The sequence below is a fragment of the Mobula birostris genome, chromosome 10 (assembly GCF_030028105.1).
Source record: "Mobula birostris isolate sMobBir1 chromosome 10, sMobBir1.hap1, whole genome shotgun sequence".
NCBI classification, from domain to species: Eukaryota; Metazoa; Chordata; class Chondrichthyes; order Myliobatiformes; family Myliobatidae; genus Mobula; species Mobula birostris.
Genome location: NC_092379.1, coordinates 133240588 through 133260367, shown reverse-complemented (window position 1 = coordinate 133260367; position 19780 = coordinate 133240588). Strand labels below are relative to the sequence as shown.

At 39.7% G+C, this 19780-nt stretch overlaps 1 protein-coding gene across 1 annotated transcript in view; it reads left to right on the top strand.

Moving 5' to 3' along the window:
- tbc1d8b (TBC1 domain family member 8B) overlaps positions 1-19780 on the top strand; it is a 107215-nt gene that overhangs the window by 59602 nt on the left and 27833 nt on the right. Inside the window, exons 13-18 of the mRNA XM_072271026.1 lie at positions 1128-1257; positions 2974-3072; positions 6763-6831; positions 13369-13609; positions 16628-16693; positions 19002-19091. Coding sequence (XP_072127127.1) covers positions 1128-1257; positions 2974-3072; positions 6763-6831; positions 13369-13609; positions 16628-16693; positions 19002-19091 — 695 coding nt within the window. The remainder of the gene's footprint in view (positions 1-1127; positions 1258-2973; positions 3073-6762; positions 6832-13368; positions 13610-16627; positions 16694-19001; positions 19092-19780) is intronic.

Below are 19780 nucleotides of genomic sequence, written 5' to 3'. Positions count from 1 at the left end.
AATGAGGATCTGGTGACAATTGTGTGTACTTCAGGAAAGATTTCATAATTTATATGCATGGGCACTTATCCAGATGGTGGTGATTCTATGGAATTCATTGTCACAGACAGATGTGGAGGCCAAATCATTGGGTGTATTTAAAGCAGAAGGTGATTTGTTCTTGATTAGTAAGGGTGTCAAAGGATATGGGGAAAAGGCAGAAGAATTGGTTGAGAGGGATAATAAATCGGCCATGATGGAATGCAGAGCAAACTCAATGGGCTGAATGGCCTATTCTGCTCCTATCAATCCGAGATCCACCCTTGTCCACTTTCATTTATTTCCCTTCCATTGCCACTCCTTCCGTCATCACGCAGAACTCACTCAGATGCTTTTTAGTGCTTTCATCTTTCTTAGTCGGTTCTGAATGAGAATGTGCCTTCATAATTTATGAGCGGCAGGTTGTGGTGGGAAAGCACTTCAGCCAAAATGTATAACTGACCTACAAGTATTCAGCATTGATTTACTTAGATGTCCATATTGATGTCCACATTCACTTCATAATTGACTTTACTCTCTTGCAGCTATAAATACAGTGCCTTGAAAATGTATTCAGCCCTCGCAACTATTTTCACATTTTATTGTCTCATTTTCTAAATTTTAAAAATATTCAGTTAGGATTTTTGAGCTAACCTATAAATTATGCAACATGTCAAATGAAAAGAAAAATTCCAAAACCTGTCAACAACTTACCAAAAATTTAAAAACCAAAATTGTGAGGCTGAAAAATGAATCCTCTCCTTCGTAATTACTACATTAACTCCACTCAGGTGCAATATACAGTATGACCTCAACTCACCCAATTTGTTGACGTGGAAAACTGGAGGATCACCTGTTTTCAATGAATTCACTTGTGTTGAATACATCCACAACGAATGTACTTGTGTTGTTTGTAGAGCTTTTATAGAGGGAAGGAAGCTAAAATTTGGATCCATTGTCAATGAATATTTGTAGAGTTTATCTAGGAAATATTTTGTGATTTATAAAGTATGATTTGATAATACTGGTTAAAATGTGATTAGATGCATCTTGCCTTTAATACGGCTTTAATACCTCTTTTCAGTAAGGAATATAAAATTGCTTTGTAGATTTTTTGATAACGTCACCAACAAGGATAGCCCTTTACCACCAATGGTGCACCATCCTGTTCTAGATTGTGATGACAAGCATCCTCATCCTAAAGTGGACATAACTGAACTTATCCGGGAATCTTATGAGGTAGGTGAAAAGACTGATGTTCCCACTGTGTGATAATATAATTTCGAAATATTCTGTAACGCCAAGAAGCAGTAGTCACTGACCCTTGGGGAAAACAAGATGTTAGAATCTCTTCTGACAGGACCCGGGTTTGTGAATGTGGGTTTGATTTTTGACATTTAAGAGATGTTTAGAAAAGTACATGCATGGGAAGGTATGAAGGACTTTGGTCCAGGTGCGGGTCATGGGAATAAACAGAATAACAGTTTGGCATGTGTATGCAGCAGGCCAGGCAGCATCTCTAGGAAGAGGTACAGTCGGCGTTTCAGGCCGAGACCCTTCGTCAGGACTAACTGAAGGAAGAGTTAGTAAGAGATTTGAAAGTGGGAGGGGGAGATCCAAAATGATAGGAGAAGACAGAAGGGGGAGAGATGGCCTGGCCTACTGCGTTCACCAGCAACTTTGATGTATGTTGCTTGAATTTCCAGCATCTGCAGAATTCCTGTTGTAACAGTTTGGCATGGACTAGATGAGATGGGCCTAAGGGCCTATTTCTCTGCCGTAGTTCTCTGACTAACCCACAAAAGTGTGTGGAAAGTGCTGAAGTTAGAGGCCACAGTGGTTTATTTAATCTACAGAACGGTGCTAATGTGTGAAAATGAAAAATAGCTCTTCCCTGAACAAGAATCTTCACATATAAAGTTCTCCAGTTTTCATAAATAAAGATGAAATTTGTCTTGACCTGTCGAGCATTTCCCAAGATTTTAGATGAGGGATAAATATCAGCTAATTCCCCTGACTCTTTGTAAAAGTAAATCAATGGGATATTTTGTGTTCACTTGAGAGTTTAGTGGGTCGTTGTTTTAAAATCTGGTTTCAAAGAGCTGGGTCTAACAGTGCAGCACACACTCAGTACTGCAGTGTGTATGTTTGGATTTTGGTGTGGGACTTGAATTTCAGACTAGAGATGAGCGCTACCTCTGTGCTATTGAATAGTTTGTTAAAATATGCATGCAATTTTATGTTACTAATTCTCAGTGTATTGATTTACATTATCACTACTGCCTAACAGTTTAATGAGGATGGAGTATATGGAGTGGGTATTTGGGTAAACACATTTGCACTTTTTCTAAGAATACTTCACAATTATAATAAATATTGCAGAAGAAGATGTCCTTCTGACTTACTTGCAAAAATACTCAGAACATCCCTTTGGGTGATATTGATTGAAAAATCTGCTCTCTATTTTTCACTCTTTTTAGTTTTTTTTAAGCTCTTTGTTATAAGATGGAAAATGTAGCTTGTACATTTGTTGGAGGTTTTGAGTGGCTTATTAATAAAAGATACTTCTGATTCCATGGGATTGAACGCCTACAGTATTTGTTCTTGTAATGGCAGGTTGCTGTTGCAATTAGTTCACTTGCTGATTTTTGCTTCCCTCCCTTGTGTATCTGTCCTCCCACTTTTATGCAATTAAGATCCAGGGATCTTTAAAACTTCAATGACTTGATAGTCTTCAGTCCTTTCTGTCTGCATTGACTGACTTTCCCATTTTTTCTTGCGTGTATTCCATTAATCAATAAAAGTACAAACGTTTGTACATTCATATTAATATATTTCCCATAATCTACCAGGTTAAATCACAAACCATTACTTCATGTCTTTATTGTAGATGATGAGGGGAAAAAACTTTCACTTTTAAACACTGCTAAAGTATTTTAAATCTCTTTATTCCAGAAATATGGTGAGGTTCAATCAATGGAAGTTGAAAGTCTGCGACGTAGGAGCAGGTTATATGTCATTCAGACTCTAGAAGATACTACAAAACAAAATGTGGTAAATTTTTGTTTTCCTTTTAATGAGTGAATACATAATTAATATATTGCTTTTTTATTACATGCTGTGATTATTTTACTTAGTAGAGGTTTTTGAGGGTTCTTAGTTCAAGTACTTTTGATATTTTATTCAATCCTCAGTATAGGCATAATTTGTACTTTTGGTAATTGTTATATCTGAACTGCTCCTGAAAAGGTGATAATGAGATGTCGTGAATTGCCATAGAACCTGAAAAACCAGTTGTGAGTTTAAAGTGTTCTTTGAAAATTGGTTGAATCTGCACTATGTTAAGCACTTATGGTTTGCAGCAGTGATATCTGTTTGCCCAGAGGAACACTTGCAGTGGCATTCTGAGGTAGAGAAGATTGGGTTCAATAGCAATAATTATTGTGTCATATATGACAAAGTTGAGGGAGAACCTGTAGTTTATCTCTGGTTTCTTTTTGACTTCACCTTGTGGTTTTTGGTGCCTTTGGTGGAGAGCATGACCTCATTGACTGACTTATCTGCATTCACTTAAGCCTACTGTTCATAAAGTGGAAATCCTGTGATCAGGAAACGTCTGTTTTCACCACTTGATCATTAGAATGGAAATTAGATTCTTGTGTATGATTTGGAAGGAATCATTTGAATGAATCCTAACAAGTAAATGCTTTCAATGAAAGTTGGAGAACCTACTCTAACCAATACTGGTCAGATTCTTTAATCAGAGTATGCAGAGAAAAACAAAATAAACACTGCAAATGCTGGAAACCGAAGCTAAAATTCTAGCAACCTTCACCTAGGCAGTCAGCAGTTGTGGAGAGAGAAGCAGTTAATGTTTCATGCTGATGGACTTTTATCAATCTGAAACTTGGTTAAAAATTCAGATCAAAAAAGTTCATTGACCTGAAACATGATCTCAGTCGTTTTCTCTCTCCACTGATACTGTCTAGCTTGAGAATTTCCAGCATTTTTGTTTTAATCCATTGTGTACCAGTAAGGTTTTCATTACTGAGAAAGTCATTCCTCTTTCTTTCTGCCTCTTGTCACCTTGGTTGCTCTCTTTTTCTATTTTAATGATGGCTCCAGTACTGTAATAAGACCACAGGTGAACAGGCTGTTTTTCGCTAAGCTGTGCTCTGTTGCTTGGTATCTGTAACGTGCTACCATATCAAGGAAAATCTGTCAAGCTTTTCCAGATTAGCTTGTGATTCTTACATGTTCCTTTCTTTACATAAGAGACAACCTTTACACAACCTTTTAGTCTAGTAATCTTTAAAAGTAAATTTACTTTCAAAGTACACATAGGTCAGCATATAAACCATGAGATTCATTTACTTGTGTGTATTCACAGTAAATACAAAGAAAAAAAAACAAATTAAATAATAATAAGCAATAAATATTGGGAACGAGATGAAGAGCCTTTGAAAGTGAGTTCATAGGTTGTGGGAACAGTTCCATGTTAGGATGAATGAAATTGAGTGAAGTTATCCATGTTGATTCAAGAGCTTAATCATTGAGGAGTAATAACTGTTCCTGAACCTGGTGGTCTGAGTCCTGAGGCTCCAGTACCACCTCCCTGATGGCACGACCTGTGACAGCGCTGTATGTAGATGTGCTTAATGGTGGGGAAGGCTTTACTCGTGATGGACTGGGCTATATCCTCTACTTTTTGTTTATGCTTTTTAGTTCAAGGGCATCAATATTTCCATACCAGGCTTTGGTGCAACTAGTCAATATACTCTCCACTGCACATCTATAGAAGTTTGTCAAAGTTTTAGATAACGTGCCAAATCTTCAGGAACTTCTAAGAAAGTAGAGGCATTGCCATGGTTTCTTTATAATTGCACTTGCATGCTGGGCCCAGGACAGATCCTCGGAAATGATAACACTGAGGAATTTAATGTTGCTGACCCTCTCCACCTTTGATTCTCTAATAAGTACTGGCTGATGGGCCTCTGGTTTCTTCCTCCTGAAGTCAATTATCAGCTCCTTGGTCTTGCTGACATTGAGTAAGATGTTATTCTTGTAGCACCACTCAGCCAGATTTTCAGTCTCCCTCTATATGCTGATTCATCACCACCTTTGATTTGGCTAATGACAGTGGTATTGTCAAGAAACTTAAATATGGCTTTTGAGTTGTGCTTGGACTCGATCATTGGTGTAGAGCAGGGGGCTAAGCGCACAACCTTGTGTTGCACCTGTGCTGATAGTGATTGTGGAGCAGATATTGTTGCCAATCTGAACTGACTGGAGCCTGCAAGTAAAGAAATTAAGGATCTGGTTGCCCAACGAGGTGTCAAGGCCTTGGTCTCAGAGCTCTGAGTAGTTTTGAGGAGATGATGGTATTGAATGCAGACATGTAGTCAATTTTAAGACATCCTGTGTAAGCATCTTCGCTATCCAAGGTTGAGTGAAGTGCCAATGAACTGGCATCAGCTGTTAACAATCTTTGCAGGCAGTTGCTCTGTCCAACATAAGACTGTAAGACATAGGAGCAGAAATAGGCCATTTAGCTTATCGCGTCTGCTCTGCATTCCATCATGGCTGATTTATTATCCCTCTCAGCCCACTGCATTCCCAAGCCTTTTTTCAGTAACCTTTGACACCTTGGCTAATCAAGGACCTATCAACCTCCACATTAACTATACTCAATGACTTGGCCTCCACAGCTGCCTCTGGAAATTATTTCACAAATTCACCAACCCCTGGCTAAAGAAATGCCACCTCCTTTCTGTTCCAAATGGATATCTCTCTATTCTGAGATGATATACTCACACACAATAGGAAACATCTTCCCTAAATCCACTCCATCCAGACCTTTCAATATTTGATAGGTGTCAATGAGATCCCCTCTCATTCTTTTAGACTCCAGTCAGTACAGACCTAGAGGCATCAACACTCTTCACATGTTAACCCTTTCATTCCAGGAATAATTCTCATGGACCTCATCTGGACCCTTTCCAATGTCAGCATAAATTTTCTTAGATAAGGAGCCCAAAACTGCTATCAATACTCCAGGCACAGTCTGACCAATGCCTTATAAAGCTTCAGCATTACATCCTTTGAGGTTAGGTCATAGAGTATATTTAAAGCAGAGGTTGATAGCTTCTTGATTACATAACAATAAATAAGGCATTTTATTAATATTCGTGACGGCATGGTGATCAATGCTGTGTGTTTATTACCTGGTTAATCCTTATCTCGTTTTCCTCAGAACTATTTATCATTTAGTATGGCATAAATTTCTAATTGTATAACTGCAGTGGTGATGGTTACACTTTAGTTCATGAAATCAAATATTTTTGACCTGCAGTATTCTGCTTAAATCCCCATGAATTGTAAAAAGTGAGATATCAGAGTGATAGTCACAGCACTGAAATGGTCCTTCACACCAACCGGTCCATGTGACCAAAATGCCAATCTAATCTAGTCCCATTTGCCTGCATTTGACATGTATCCCTCTAAACCTTATCTATTGGTATACCTGTCCAAGTTTTTAAATATTAATGTATTTGCCTCATCTATTTCCTCTTGTTCTGCTTAGAATTATAACTTTACTGACCAGAAAGTTGATTTAAAGAAGTAAATTACCTTGATCTGTCCTGATTAAAGTTCAGCTGTATTATACATCTGATGTTATACTGCATTCTGATTTGAATATGCTGTCCTCTGTTTAACAGTTTGAACCCTTTTGTCTGTGTTTAGCTGCGGGTTGTATCTCAGGAAGTGATGTTCAGCTCTAAAGATTTGGAAGACCTCTATGAGCTATTTAAGGTAAGTCAAACATGAGAAAATTTGCAGATACTGGAAATCCAAGCATCACGCACAAAATGCTGGAGGAACTCAGCAGGTTAGACAGCATTTATTGAAAAGAGTAAACAGTCAATGTTTTGGGCCAAGACCCTTAATCAGGACTGGAAAAAAGATGAGAAGTTAGAGCAATAAGGTGGGGGGAGGTGAGGTAGAAGTACAAAGTGGTCGGTGATAGATGAAACCAGGAGAGGTGGGATGAGTGAAGTAAAGGGCTGGGAAGTTGATTGGTGAAAAAGATAAAAGACTCGGGAAGGGGGAATCTGATAGGAGAGGGTAGAAGACCATGGAAGAAAGGGAAGGGTGAAGAGCACCAGAGGGAGATGATGGGCAGGTAAGGAGATAAGGTGAGAGAGGGAAACCAGGAAGGGGGAAAAAGGCAATTACAGAAGTTTGAGAAATTGAATTTTATGCCATCAGGTTGGAGGCTACCTAGACAGAATATAAGGTGTTGCTCCTCCAACCTGAGTGTGGCCTCATTGCGGCAGTAGAGGAGGCCATGGCCTGATGTGTCAAAATGGGAAGTAGAATTGAAAAAGGTGGCCAACGGGAGATCCTGCTTTTTCTGCGTGGGTGCTCAGCAAAGCGGACTCCCATCTATGTCAGGTCTCACTGATATACAAGAAGCCACACGGGGAGCACCGATACAGTAGATGACCCCAACAGATTCAGAGGTGAAGTGTTGCTTCACCTGGAAACACTGTTGGTGCCCTGAATAGTAGTGAGAGAGTAGGTGCAGGGGCGGGAATGACATTTGTTCTGCTTGCACAGATAAGTACCGGCAGGGAGATCAGTGGGGAGGGATGAATGGACAAGGGACTTGTGTTAGAAGTGATCCCTGTGGAAACCACTAAACTCAAAAAAAAAAACCAAAAAAAAACAGCTATTTCCTCTAAGCTGTCAGGATAACCAACACCTCCACCCATTAACCCTCCCCACCACACCCTACTACCACTATATCCACGTAGGCCACTCCTCCACAGTCCCTCAGCACCCTTCATCATCCCCACCATGCACTCACTTTACGCTTACACTTCACACCTCATAGCTACACTTACAGTCACTGTTCTGTTGTGTTTTCTGATGCCCTGCTGCTACTTAGAAGCGTTCCTTTTGCCAAGAGTTACTTTGTCAAATTATTTCCTGTCAGTATAGATACTCCTGCAATTAGTGTCAGTTATGTATATACAATCAGTCTTTGTATACAAGCTAATCTTGTGTATATATGGCCACACTTAAAAAGTTACTTGTACATTGAGTTTTATAGAATTGCTTTTATATTTATATTCACTGTGATTAATTTTTTAATCGTTATTGTGTTTTTTATGCTGCATTGGATCCAGAATAACAATCGTTTGTTCTTCTTTACACCCATTATACTAAAGGATGACAATAAGCAGTCTTGAATCTTGGATCTATAAATTTATATATAATCTATTGTTGGAATAGTTTAGTTATATTCTGTCACACCTTTTGTACTCTGATTAAATGTGTAAGATCTTGCAACAAGCAGACATATGCTTGTCCTATCTTTAAAAATGACGCCTGAAAATGTGGCACTTTAGAGACATGCTAGATCGGGCCTTCACATCCTTTAGGATAAAAACCTGTGACTCAAGGACTCACTTAGCTGCTGTCGTCAATCAAATACTTGTTCAAAAATCAGTATTTTCTGTTGAACTGAAACTAATCTGATCGCTAACAATTATTTGATGCTTTTTGACTGCCATTTGTTAAGGTTGGTGTATTGAGTTGGAAATAACTTTTGTTACATAGCAAGTATCAATTTAGCAATACTCATGGTGGAGATAAATATACTGAATTTACTCCTTGAAACCCCTGATAATGTTTCTGTACGTAAAACCCCTTCTCCTGTACCTGCTATTTTAGTCTCACTATTTTTGATTGTTGTTCCTTTCAGTGCCAAAGCCCTAAATTCCCCAATCCTTTGCCTAAATTTTTCCACCTCAGTTATCATATTTTCATCAAAGTCTCCCCCATTGACCAGGCTTTTTCCAAGTTCAATTTCAGGTTTAGTTTATTGTCATTCAGCTGTACACATGTATATCGCCAAATGAAACAACATTCCTCCAATCCAAGGTGTACAATACAGTATGTATGTAAGGCATCAGTTAGTCTTGCGAGACCATGGATCTGCGCCTGGAAAGTTTTCACTCTCCAGGGTGCAGGCCTGGGCAAGGTTGTATGGAAGACCGGCAGTTGCCCATGCTGCAAGTCTCCCCTCTCCACGACACCAATGTCCAAGAGAAGGGCATTAGGACCCATACAACTTGGCACCAGCGTTGTCGCAGAGCAATGTATGTTAATGCAATGTTAAGTGCCTTGCTCAAGGACACAACACACTGCCTCGGCTGGGGCTGGAACTCAACGACCTTCAGATCACTAGTCGAATGCCTTAACCACTTGGCCACGTGCCCACGTGTATGTATATACTCACACTCGCACATATTCAAAAAAAGTAATATTGTACATAAAGTAATATTAGCACAAATAAATTAACAATTAATAAGGTGCATGCTCAATACAAATTTAAAAAGTAAACAGTATAATACTGCAGCTGTTCATAAGTGATGTGACCTGGGTGGTGGCAGGGAGTTCAGTAGTCTTATGGCCTGAGGGAAGGAGCTGTTTTCTGTCCTTACAGTTCTTGTCCTAATGCTGAGGTACCTCCTGCCTGATGGTAGGGGGTACGTTATCATATCATACTTACTGAGATGCTGGATATCATATGCTATTTGATTAAACCCTTGTGAAGCACCCTATGACTTTAGCATTTTACATCTCCATAGATGCTTTATAAATTCAGATTGTCAGAGTTCCTCATCTTTTATTGAGTCTCAACTATCAAAATCATCTGTGCCCATCCATATAGTTCCAAAGAGAAGGAACTTGCTTTGAGTATTTGTATTGCCACAGGAGTCGAAATCAAAAGTAACACACACAAAATACTGGAGGAGCTCATCAGGTCATGCAGCATCTATAGAGAGGAATAAATAGTCAACATTTTGGGCCAAGACCCTTCACCATTCCAGTATTTTATGTATGTTACTCTGGGTTTTCAGAATCTGCGTTTGTATCTTTACATGAACTTAGTAAGTTCTTCTGTCATATAAATGCTTTTAACTGCATTTATATTCTTTTAATATTTAAAAGAATACAAGAAACAAAGAGGAGTAGGCTATTTGGTCCATCATGCATGTTCTGCCATTCAACAGGATCTTTTACCTCTTTGCTGCTTTACGGCACCAGATCCAGATCTCTTGATTTGCTTGACATCTAAAAGTATAATCAGTCTCTGTTTTGAATGAACTTATCAATTGAGCTTTCACAGTCGCCTTGAGTGGAAAATTTCAGACAACTTTATATGGGGAATAAAAAGCTCTCATCTCTCCTCTGAATGACCGTGCCTTTTGAGACAGTGGACTCTGATCTAGAAACTTCAGTCAGGCAGAGGGAATTGAATATGAAGGATAAAAAGGAAAATCAAAATTGCTCCAGAAATTTAAATGCAGGGAAAATGTAAGGGATTGTATTGATCAGTTTAATGCTATTAACTGGTTTGTAATTTGGACTTTTTTAGTATTTATGATTTGCTTCCATTTAGTCAGTGCTAACAGTTTGAGATTTCGTGCAAATGATCATCAATAGTTTTGAAAGAGGCTTGTATAAGTGGTGTAATGGACTCAAGAAGCTAAATGGTCACCTTGTGTTACAATACAGCACAATATTTTGAAATGCAGTGATCTTTATAGATGCAGTCCTGTGCATATGCCACATATAGCCCACCATAAGTAATCATATATACAATAGCAAAATGCCATGATTGCTGGAAGTAAGTAAGACTCAGCACTATAAGTGGGGAAGTCAACCTATATAGGATTTGTAGTTTAATGTATCAAATTTCAAACGATGTTGTAATTGGTTCAAACTTGCATTTATTGTTGTCATAGGCATACATATTTGGGGTATAAATGCAATTAAAATTAGCTTCCTGCAGCAGCACAGTACATAACGAGGGCAAATATGATTAATGTCAGCCACAATTAACATAAATTATATTTACTACTAAAGCAACACACACAAAATGTTTGAGGAGCTCAGCAGGTCAGGCAGCATCTATGGAAAAGAATTAACTGTTGACGTTTTGAGCTGAGATCCTTCTTCAGGATTGAGAAGGAAGGGTGAAGTTGCCAGAGTAAAAAGGTGGGGGAGAAGGGGAAGGAGGCTAGCTGGAAGGCAATAAGTGAAGCCAGGTGGGTGGAAAAGGTCAAGGAGTGGAAAAGAAGGAATCTGATAGGACCAGAGTAGAAAGGAAGGGAGGAGAGGACCCAGGGGGAAGTGATAGATAGGTAAGAAGAGGTGAAAGGTCAGAGTGGTGAATAGAGGAAGCAGGGAAGTGGGGAATTTCTTTAATGGAAGGAGAAAATGATATTCATGTCATCAGCTTGAAGGCTACCCAGATGGAATACAAGGTGTTGTTCCTCCACCCGGAGGATGACCTCATCTTGGCACAAGAGGCGGCTATGGACCGATATGCTGTCAGAACGGGAACAGGTATCTGAATTAGAATGTTTACTGGGAAGTTCCGCTTGTGGCGGATGGAGTGGAGGGGCTTGATAAATTGGTCCTCCAATTTACGACAGGTCTCATCAGCGTAGAGGAGCGCGAATCAGGAGTACTGGACACAATAGATGACCCCAGCAGATCTGTAGGTGAAGTGTTGCCTCACCTAGAAGGTCTGTTACGGGCCTTGAATGGAGGTGAGGGAGGAGGTGTATGAGCAAGTGTAGCACTTGGGTCACTTGCAGGGATAAGTGCCAGGAGGGAGATTAGTGGGGAGGGATGAATGGACAAGGGTATCCTGGAGGAAATGATCCCTGTGGAACGCCGGGGCTGGAAGGCAAAAGTATGTTTAGTGGTAGGATCCCTTGGAGATGGTGGAAGTTGCGGAGGATGATATGTTGGAATCAGAGGCTCGTGGGTGGTAGGTAAGGACAACAGAAACTCTATTGCTGTTAAGGTGATGGCAAGATGGGGTGAGCATGGATGTATGGGAAATGGAGGAGATGTGGGTGAGAACAGCATCAATAGTGGAGGGAGGGAAGCCTCGTTCTTTGAAGGAGGAGGTAATTTCAGATATCCTGGAGTGGAAAGCATCATTCTGGGAATAGATGCGGTGGAGGCAACGGAACTGAGAAAAGGGAATAGCGGCTTTACAGGAGCTAGGGTGGGAAGAATTCTAGTCACGATAACCATGGGAATCTGTAGGTTTCTAAAAGATATCAGTTGACAGTTTGTCTCCAGAGATGGAGACAGAGGGATCAAGAGAGGGGAGATGATGGACCAAGTGAATTTAAAGGCAAGGTGGAAGTTAGAGGCGAAGTTGATAAAATTGACGAGGTCAATGAGGGTGCTTGAAGCAGTGCCAATGTAGTTGTCAATGTAGCAGAGGAAGAGCTGGTGAGTATTACCAGGGGAAGGCTTCGAACATTGACTGTTCTATGTAACCAACCAAGAGGCAGGCGAAGTTGGGGCCCATGCAGGTGCCCATAGCTACGTTTCAAGTCTGGACAAAATGGGAGAAGCTGAAGGAAAAATTGTTGGGGGTGAGGACCAGTTCTGCCAGATGGTGGAGGGTGATGGTGGTTCTTTCATAAAGAAAGAAGCAGAAGGCTTTGAGGCCGTTTCATGGTGGAATAGAAGTGTATAGGGACTGAATGTCCATGGTGAAGATGAAGCAGTCAGGGCCAGGGAATTGAAAGTTACTGAGCAGATCAAGGGCATGAGAAGTGTCACAGATGTAAGCGGACTGAACCAAGGAGGAAAGTATTGAATCAAGCTATGAAGCCACAAGTTCAGTGGGGCAGGAATAGGCAGAGACAATAGGCCTATCTGGGCAGTTTGGTTTGTGGATCTTGGGTAGGAGATAGAAGTGAGCAGTGTGGGGTCGGGCAACTGAGTTTGATTGCAGTGGATGGGAGTTCTACAGAGTTGATGAGTTGATAATACATACATTTGCATAATAACAAAATTTTTAAAAAAGTACTTCTGTAAGAATTAGTCTAATAGGAGAGTCAAGAAAAATATTGCCAAGTATTTTCAGGGTTTTCCATTTTTATTAAATGTAATAATATTTTCTTGTTTTTTTTTTAGTTTGATTTAAGTATTGTCCTATACATGGTATTTATTTCTACATTTAATTTCTCTGAACCTTTAGAATTTGTAAAGCAGAATTTGAATAGCAGAGTCACTTGCACTTTGATTTTAAGTTAAGCAGATTTTTTTCTTTTTTTTGGTAAATTTGAATTGTCACTATTATTACTTGCTCTTTTTCAGTGGATGTGAAGAATATAGCTCTGTATAACATTGTACCCGTGCAACATACTCTAAGAAAACCCACTTTTTCCAACAATGTGTTTATTGTGATTGGTGTAGTTAATTTCAATGTAAGCCTTAAACATTACTCTTTCCTTTTTGCAGCGAGAGCATTTCCTGAGCTGCTACTGGATTTCGCATAGTTCAGCACTCAAACACCATGATTCTAGCCTCCCATATCTAGAACAGTATCAAATCGACAGTAAGCAGTACCGCAGGCTGTTCAAGCACTTGAGTCCGTGGTCTCATTCTGCAAATGCAGATTCATTAGCAATGTGGAGTTTTCGGCTTCTAGATGAAAATTCGGACAACCTGATCAATTTCAAAGAATTTGTGTCTGTTCTAGGTAAAACACCTTAATCTTCAAGCTGTGGGTATCTTTTTTGTAGTACTTGTATTTTTGCTTCAGATTTTTGTAATTAGAAACAACCTGTGTATTTGAGAGGATGTTTGCATGTGTGGAATTTGGCATCACGGGTTAACCCTGAAGTATATCAGTGGAGAGCGCTTTAGCTGATGCTGTTCCATGTAAAAGCTAAGTGTGGGTGCATTTAAACCTGAAATTATAATATGCCTTAGAGCAGTATGGTTTATTTAACAGATATTTGATTTCTTTGGAAAATCAGCAGTACTCTCTTGCCTGTTTTTTCTTTAAATATCGGATTCAGTGTGCTGCTACTACAGACATGATAGGTTTGATCAGCATCTCCAGTGTGCATAGACAGTACAACACAGTACAAGCTCCTCAGTTTATGATGTTGTGCCAGCCTTGTAATCTAATCTAAGATCATTCTAGCTCTTTGCTCCCACATAGTTCTCCATTTTTTCTTTCATACATGTGCCAATCTTCATACACCTGCCTCTACCAACACCCGTAGCAGTGCGTTCCATGCACCCACCGCTCTATGTTTTTATATATATTAAAAATATTCACCCCGCTTGCAAGTTTTCATGTTTTATTGTTTTCAACATCTAATCACAGTGGATTTAATTTAGTTTTGTTGACACTGTTTGACAGAAATAGACTATCATGTCAAAGTGAAATCAAATCTCTACAAAGTAATATAAAATACAAAATAATTGATTGTGTAAGTATTCATCCCCTTCAAGTCAGTAATTAGTAGATGCACCTTTGACAGCAATTACCTTTGATTCTGTGTGGATAGGTCTCCGTCAGCTTTGTACATCTGGACACTGCAATTTTTCCCCATTCTTTACAAATGTACTCAACCTCTGCCAGATTGCATGGGGATCGTGGGTGAACAGCTCTTTTCAAGTCCAGCCTCAAATTCTCAATTGGATTGAGGTCTGGACTCTGACCTGGCCACTCCAGGACAGTAACTTTTTTGTTTTTAAGCCATTCCTGTGTAGCTTTGGCTTTATGCTTGGGGTCACTTTCTTGCTGGAAAACAATTCTTCTTCCAAGTCGCAGTTCTCTTGCAGACTGCATCAGGTTTTCATCCAGGATTTTCCTGTAGTTTCTTGCATTCATTTTATCTTCTACCCTCACAAGCCTTCCAGGGCTTGCTGTAGTGAAGCATCGCCATAGCTTGATGCAGCCACCACCATGCTTCATGGAGGGGATGGTGTGTTTTTGATGATGTGCAGTGTTTAGTCTGATGGCCAATAAGCTCAATTTCGGTCGCTTCAGACCATAGAACATTCTTCCAGCTGACTTCGGAGCCTCCCACATGTCTTCCGGCAAACTCTAGCTGAAATTTCATGAGAGTTTTTTTCAACAGTGGCTTTCTCTTTGCCACTCTTCCATAAAGTCGCGATTGGTGAAGCACCCGGGCAACATTTGTATGTGCAGTCTCTCCCATCTCAGCTTGTAACTCCTTCAGATTTGTCGTAACTCTCTTGGTGGCCTCCCTTACTAGTCCCCTTCTTGCATGGTCACTCAGTTTTTGAGGACAGCCTGCTGTAGGCAGATTTACAGCTGTGCCATATTCCTTCCATTTCTTGATGATTGACTTAACTGTACTCCAAGTGAAATTCAGTGACTTGGAAATTTTCTTGTTTCCATCTCCTGACTTGTGCTTTTCAATAACCTTTTCATGGAGTTGCTTGGAGTGTTTTTTTTTGTCTTAATGATGTAGTTTTTGTCAGGATACTGACTCACCAGCAGCTGGACCTTCCAGGTATAGGTGTATTTTTACTACAATCAATTGAAGCACCTTGACTGCACACAGTTCTCCAAAAACAGATCTCTAACTAATTATGTGACGTTTAAAACCAGTTGGCTGCACCAGTGATGATTTGGTGTGTCATATTAAATTGGGATGAATACTTGTGCAATCAATTATTTTATGTTTTATATTTGTAATTAATTTATGTCACTTTGTAGAGATCTGTTTTCACTTTGATACGAAAGGCTCTTTTTTTGATGATCAGTGTCAAAAAAGCCAAATTAAATCCACTGTGATTCAATGTTGTAAAACAATAAAACATGAAAACTTCTGGGGGGTGGGGGGGGAATACTTTTTATAGGCAGGGGAATACAAGCTGACAGGTGATAGTTGAGGCCAGTTGGGGGCAAAGATGGGTGGATTGGGGAGGGGGGATGAAGTGAGAAGCTGGAAGGAGATACAGTAGGTGGAATAGGTAAAGGGCTGAAGGGAGGAGGAATCTGATAAAGGAGAGTGGAACGTGGAAGGAGGAAGGGGACCAGGGTGAAGTGATGGGCAGGTGAGGAGTAGAAAAAAGGTGAGAGGGTAACCAGAATTTGGGCATAACCTCACCAAGCATAATGAGGTAGATTCAGAGCAACTATAAACGAGGAATGCAGAATAAAGAGAGAGGTTGCACATTTTATGTCAGGACTTCCTGGAGGGAAATTGGGAAATATGTTTTCCTTAAAAAAAAAAGTGCTCTCTTCCTCCAAACTCTGTAATTGTACTCACCTGTCTCACTTCCTGTGACAGCTCATCCATACTCCCACCATCCTTCATGTGGAAAAACCTACCCCTCCATTTTTGCTCTGGATCTTTCCGCTCTCACTTTAAATCTGTGCCATCTTAGTTTTAGGCTCCTCTACTGTGTAAAAAAGGACTGACCATCCAAAATGATGTAGATTTCAGGCACCTGCAAGTGGGTGTAGTACAAGGTAGGATGCCTGACATTAACAGGATGTTCTCCTCCTTGTGCTGGATAAAATGTGTTTGATTTTTAACTGTGCCATTCAGGGCATGATTTAAGGTGGGCTACAGTGCTGGTGCTGTCCATGTCCCTCAAATGAATAAATAAATATTTTTTTAAAAATGCAGAGTAGTTTATCCTTATTCTTCTATTGAATCTTTAATTAAAATGCAGAAATGAGTTGAGGTCATGGAGTAATGCATTTGTTAATCCTTTTCTGTTGCAGATGTGATGTACAATGGATCATTTACAGACAAAATGAAATTGCTTTTTAAATTACATATTCCACCAGGTAAATCAAGTAATTACTGGAAATCCACTTGAGTATTACAAAATTAAACTCAGTGAATGAATAATGTTCTTAACCCTAGAAGATTATATTTTACTTCATGTAATTATGGTTGCTATCAGTTTTTATTAGTGAAGATACATCATTTTATACTTAATGAGTCATTTCTATTTAAAAATGCAATGGCATGTAATTACCATAGTATTAAGCTGAAGGGTGGAGTAGTTCTCTACCTCTTAAAAATTGCTGATAGAATTGGCTTGGTTGTAAAGCACATTTGGGCTAACTGTGACAGTCAAATTATTTCTACAATACTAAATGGGATGATTACTCATTTACTAAATTATTGAACTGAAGCAAAATGTGCAATTTCTTCACAGTTTCCATCTCAACACAATGTTACATTTGACTGAAATATTGGGTTCAGTGGTGATGATCACATCTCAAGTAGAAAGTTATAGAAGGCTTTTATTTATTGATGTAGTTAGCACTTGTATCTAAAGCCACACAGTATTCATAGTGATCAGCTCTGACTCACAGAGCACATGATGCCATTATTTATTTATTTAGAGATGCAGCATAGAATAATCTCTTCTGGTTCTTTGAGCCACACCACACCACCCAGCAGCACCTAATTTAATCACAGGACAATTTACAATGACCAGTTAACCTACCTGATACGTCTTTGGACTGTGGGAAGAAACCAGGAAACCTGGAGAAAACCCATGCATTCCATGCACAGAGACTCCTTACAGAGGATGCCAGGGTTGAACTTTGAACTCCAACCTGAGCAGGAAGAGCATTGTGCTAATCACTGTGCTGCTGTGGTCAGGAGGCAAATGTACACCATAATTTGGTCAGAATTAGAATCAGGTTTATTATCACTGACATATGTCGTGAAATTTGTTGTTTTGTGGCAGCAGTACAATGCAGACATAACAAATTACTATAAATTACAATAAATAAGTAGTGCAGAAGAGGAATAGCAAGGTAGTGTTCATGGGCTTCTAATCAACTCACCTCAACTGCTGGCTTGGTTAATCTCGAGAAATGATTTAAGCTGATGCATAGGCAAAGGAGCTGTTTCATTGCTGAGGTACAAAACTGAGATTGTATCTGCCTTGTTAGAGAGTGTAAAATAATCTATAGCTGTACTTGAATTGCACAGTTTCTTTGTCGGAAACTGTCCCTTGATCAGTTCTATCAAACAATTTAAGTAGTTGCATGTCAATTTTTAGCGTTTGAAAAATTTTGCTCTGTGTTAATTGGCTCTGGAGAACATACAGTAAATGGGAGTCGGCCATCTGGCCTGTCGAGCCTACTCTGCCATTCACTAAGATCATGGCTGATCTGGCCGTGAGGTCAGCTACACCTACCTGTCTTTTCCCTCACAACCCTTAATTATCCTGCCATGTAAAAATCTATCTACTGTAACTGTCTTAATGCATTTGATGAGGTAGCCTTGACTGCTTCCCTGGGCAGAGAATTCCATAGATATATTGCTGATTGCGAAAAGTACGTTCCCCTTATCTCTTTCCTAAACTATTCCTCTAGTTCTGGTCTCTCACACCAGTAGAAGCAACTTCCCTGCCTCTATCATATCTATCCCATTCAATTTTATATGCTTCTGTAAGATGCCTTCTGATTCTTCTGAATTTCAACAAGTATAGTGGCATGCGACTCAGTCTCTCCTCGTAGGCTAACCCCACCTTATCTCTGGAATCAATCTGGTGAACCTCCTTTGTGTCACCTCCAAAGCCAGTATTGAGTCCAGAGCTGCATGCAATACTCCAGCTACAGCTTCACCAATACTCTGTACAGTTGTAGCATAACTCAAGGAATTGATCTTAAATTCAATTCCTTTAGCAATAAAGGCCAACATTCCATTTGTCTTCTTGATAACCTGTTGCGGCTGCAAATCAATTTTTTTGTGATTCATGTACAAGTACTCCCAAGTTCCTCTGCACAACAGCATGCTGCAACAATCTTTAACAATTTAAATAATAATTTGAACTTCTGTTTTCCCTTCCAAAGTGGATGAACTCTCGTTTCCCAACTGTACTCCATTTGCCAGACTTGCCCATTCACTGAGCCTATCTGTATCTATCTGCCCTCTCCGCATCCTCTGCCCAACTTGTATTTTCCACTCAATTTACTGTCATCAGCAAATTAGGAAGTTATTGATTTAAATAGTGACTACAATTCACTAATGAATTCACTGTGAAACAGTTTGAAATGTCTTTAAGAAGAATAGATGTAATTTCACAATTAATTTGGTAATGATTTGACTTTGTTAATCTTCTGCTTGCAGCATTTATTGAAGATGAAGGAATAATTCCCATGGCGTCAAAACACCCAGAACTTTTTGAAGAAACAAAGACCTATGGTGATCAGCTTAACGGTTTGCACTTTTTTGTTCAAATCTTTGACTTTGAGTGGGTACACTGTAAGTGGTTGATCACTTACATTCAGTGTTCTCCATGTGACTGATGTGGTTAGAAGACAACACAGTTATCGTAGCACTTTCCAGTGGCTGCTGTAAGAAACATAGAAACATAGAAAATAGGTGCAGGAGTAGGCCATTTGGCCCTTCGAGCCTGCACCGCCATTCAGTATGATCATGGCTGATCATCCAACTCAGAACCCTGTACCAGCCTTCCCTCCATACCCCCTGATCCCTTTAGCCACAAGGGCCATATCTAACTCCCTCTTAAATATAGCCAATGAACTGGCCTCAACTGTTTCCTGTGGCAGAGAATTCCACAGATTCACCACTCTCTGTGTGAAGAAGTTTTTCCTAATCTCGGTCCTAAAAGGCTTCCCCTTTATCCTCAAACTGTGACCCCTCGTTCTGGACTTCCCCAACATTGGGAACAATCTTCCTGCATCTAGCCTATGCAATCCCTTTAGGATTTTATACGTTTTAATAAGATCCCCCCTCAATCTTCTAAATTCCAATGAGTATAAACCTAGTTCATTCAGTCTTTCATCATATGAAAGTCCTGCCATCCCAGGAATCAATCTGGTGAACCTTCTTTGTACTCCCTCTATGGCAAGGATGTCTTTCCTCAGATTAGGGGACCAAAACTG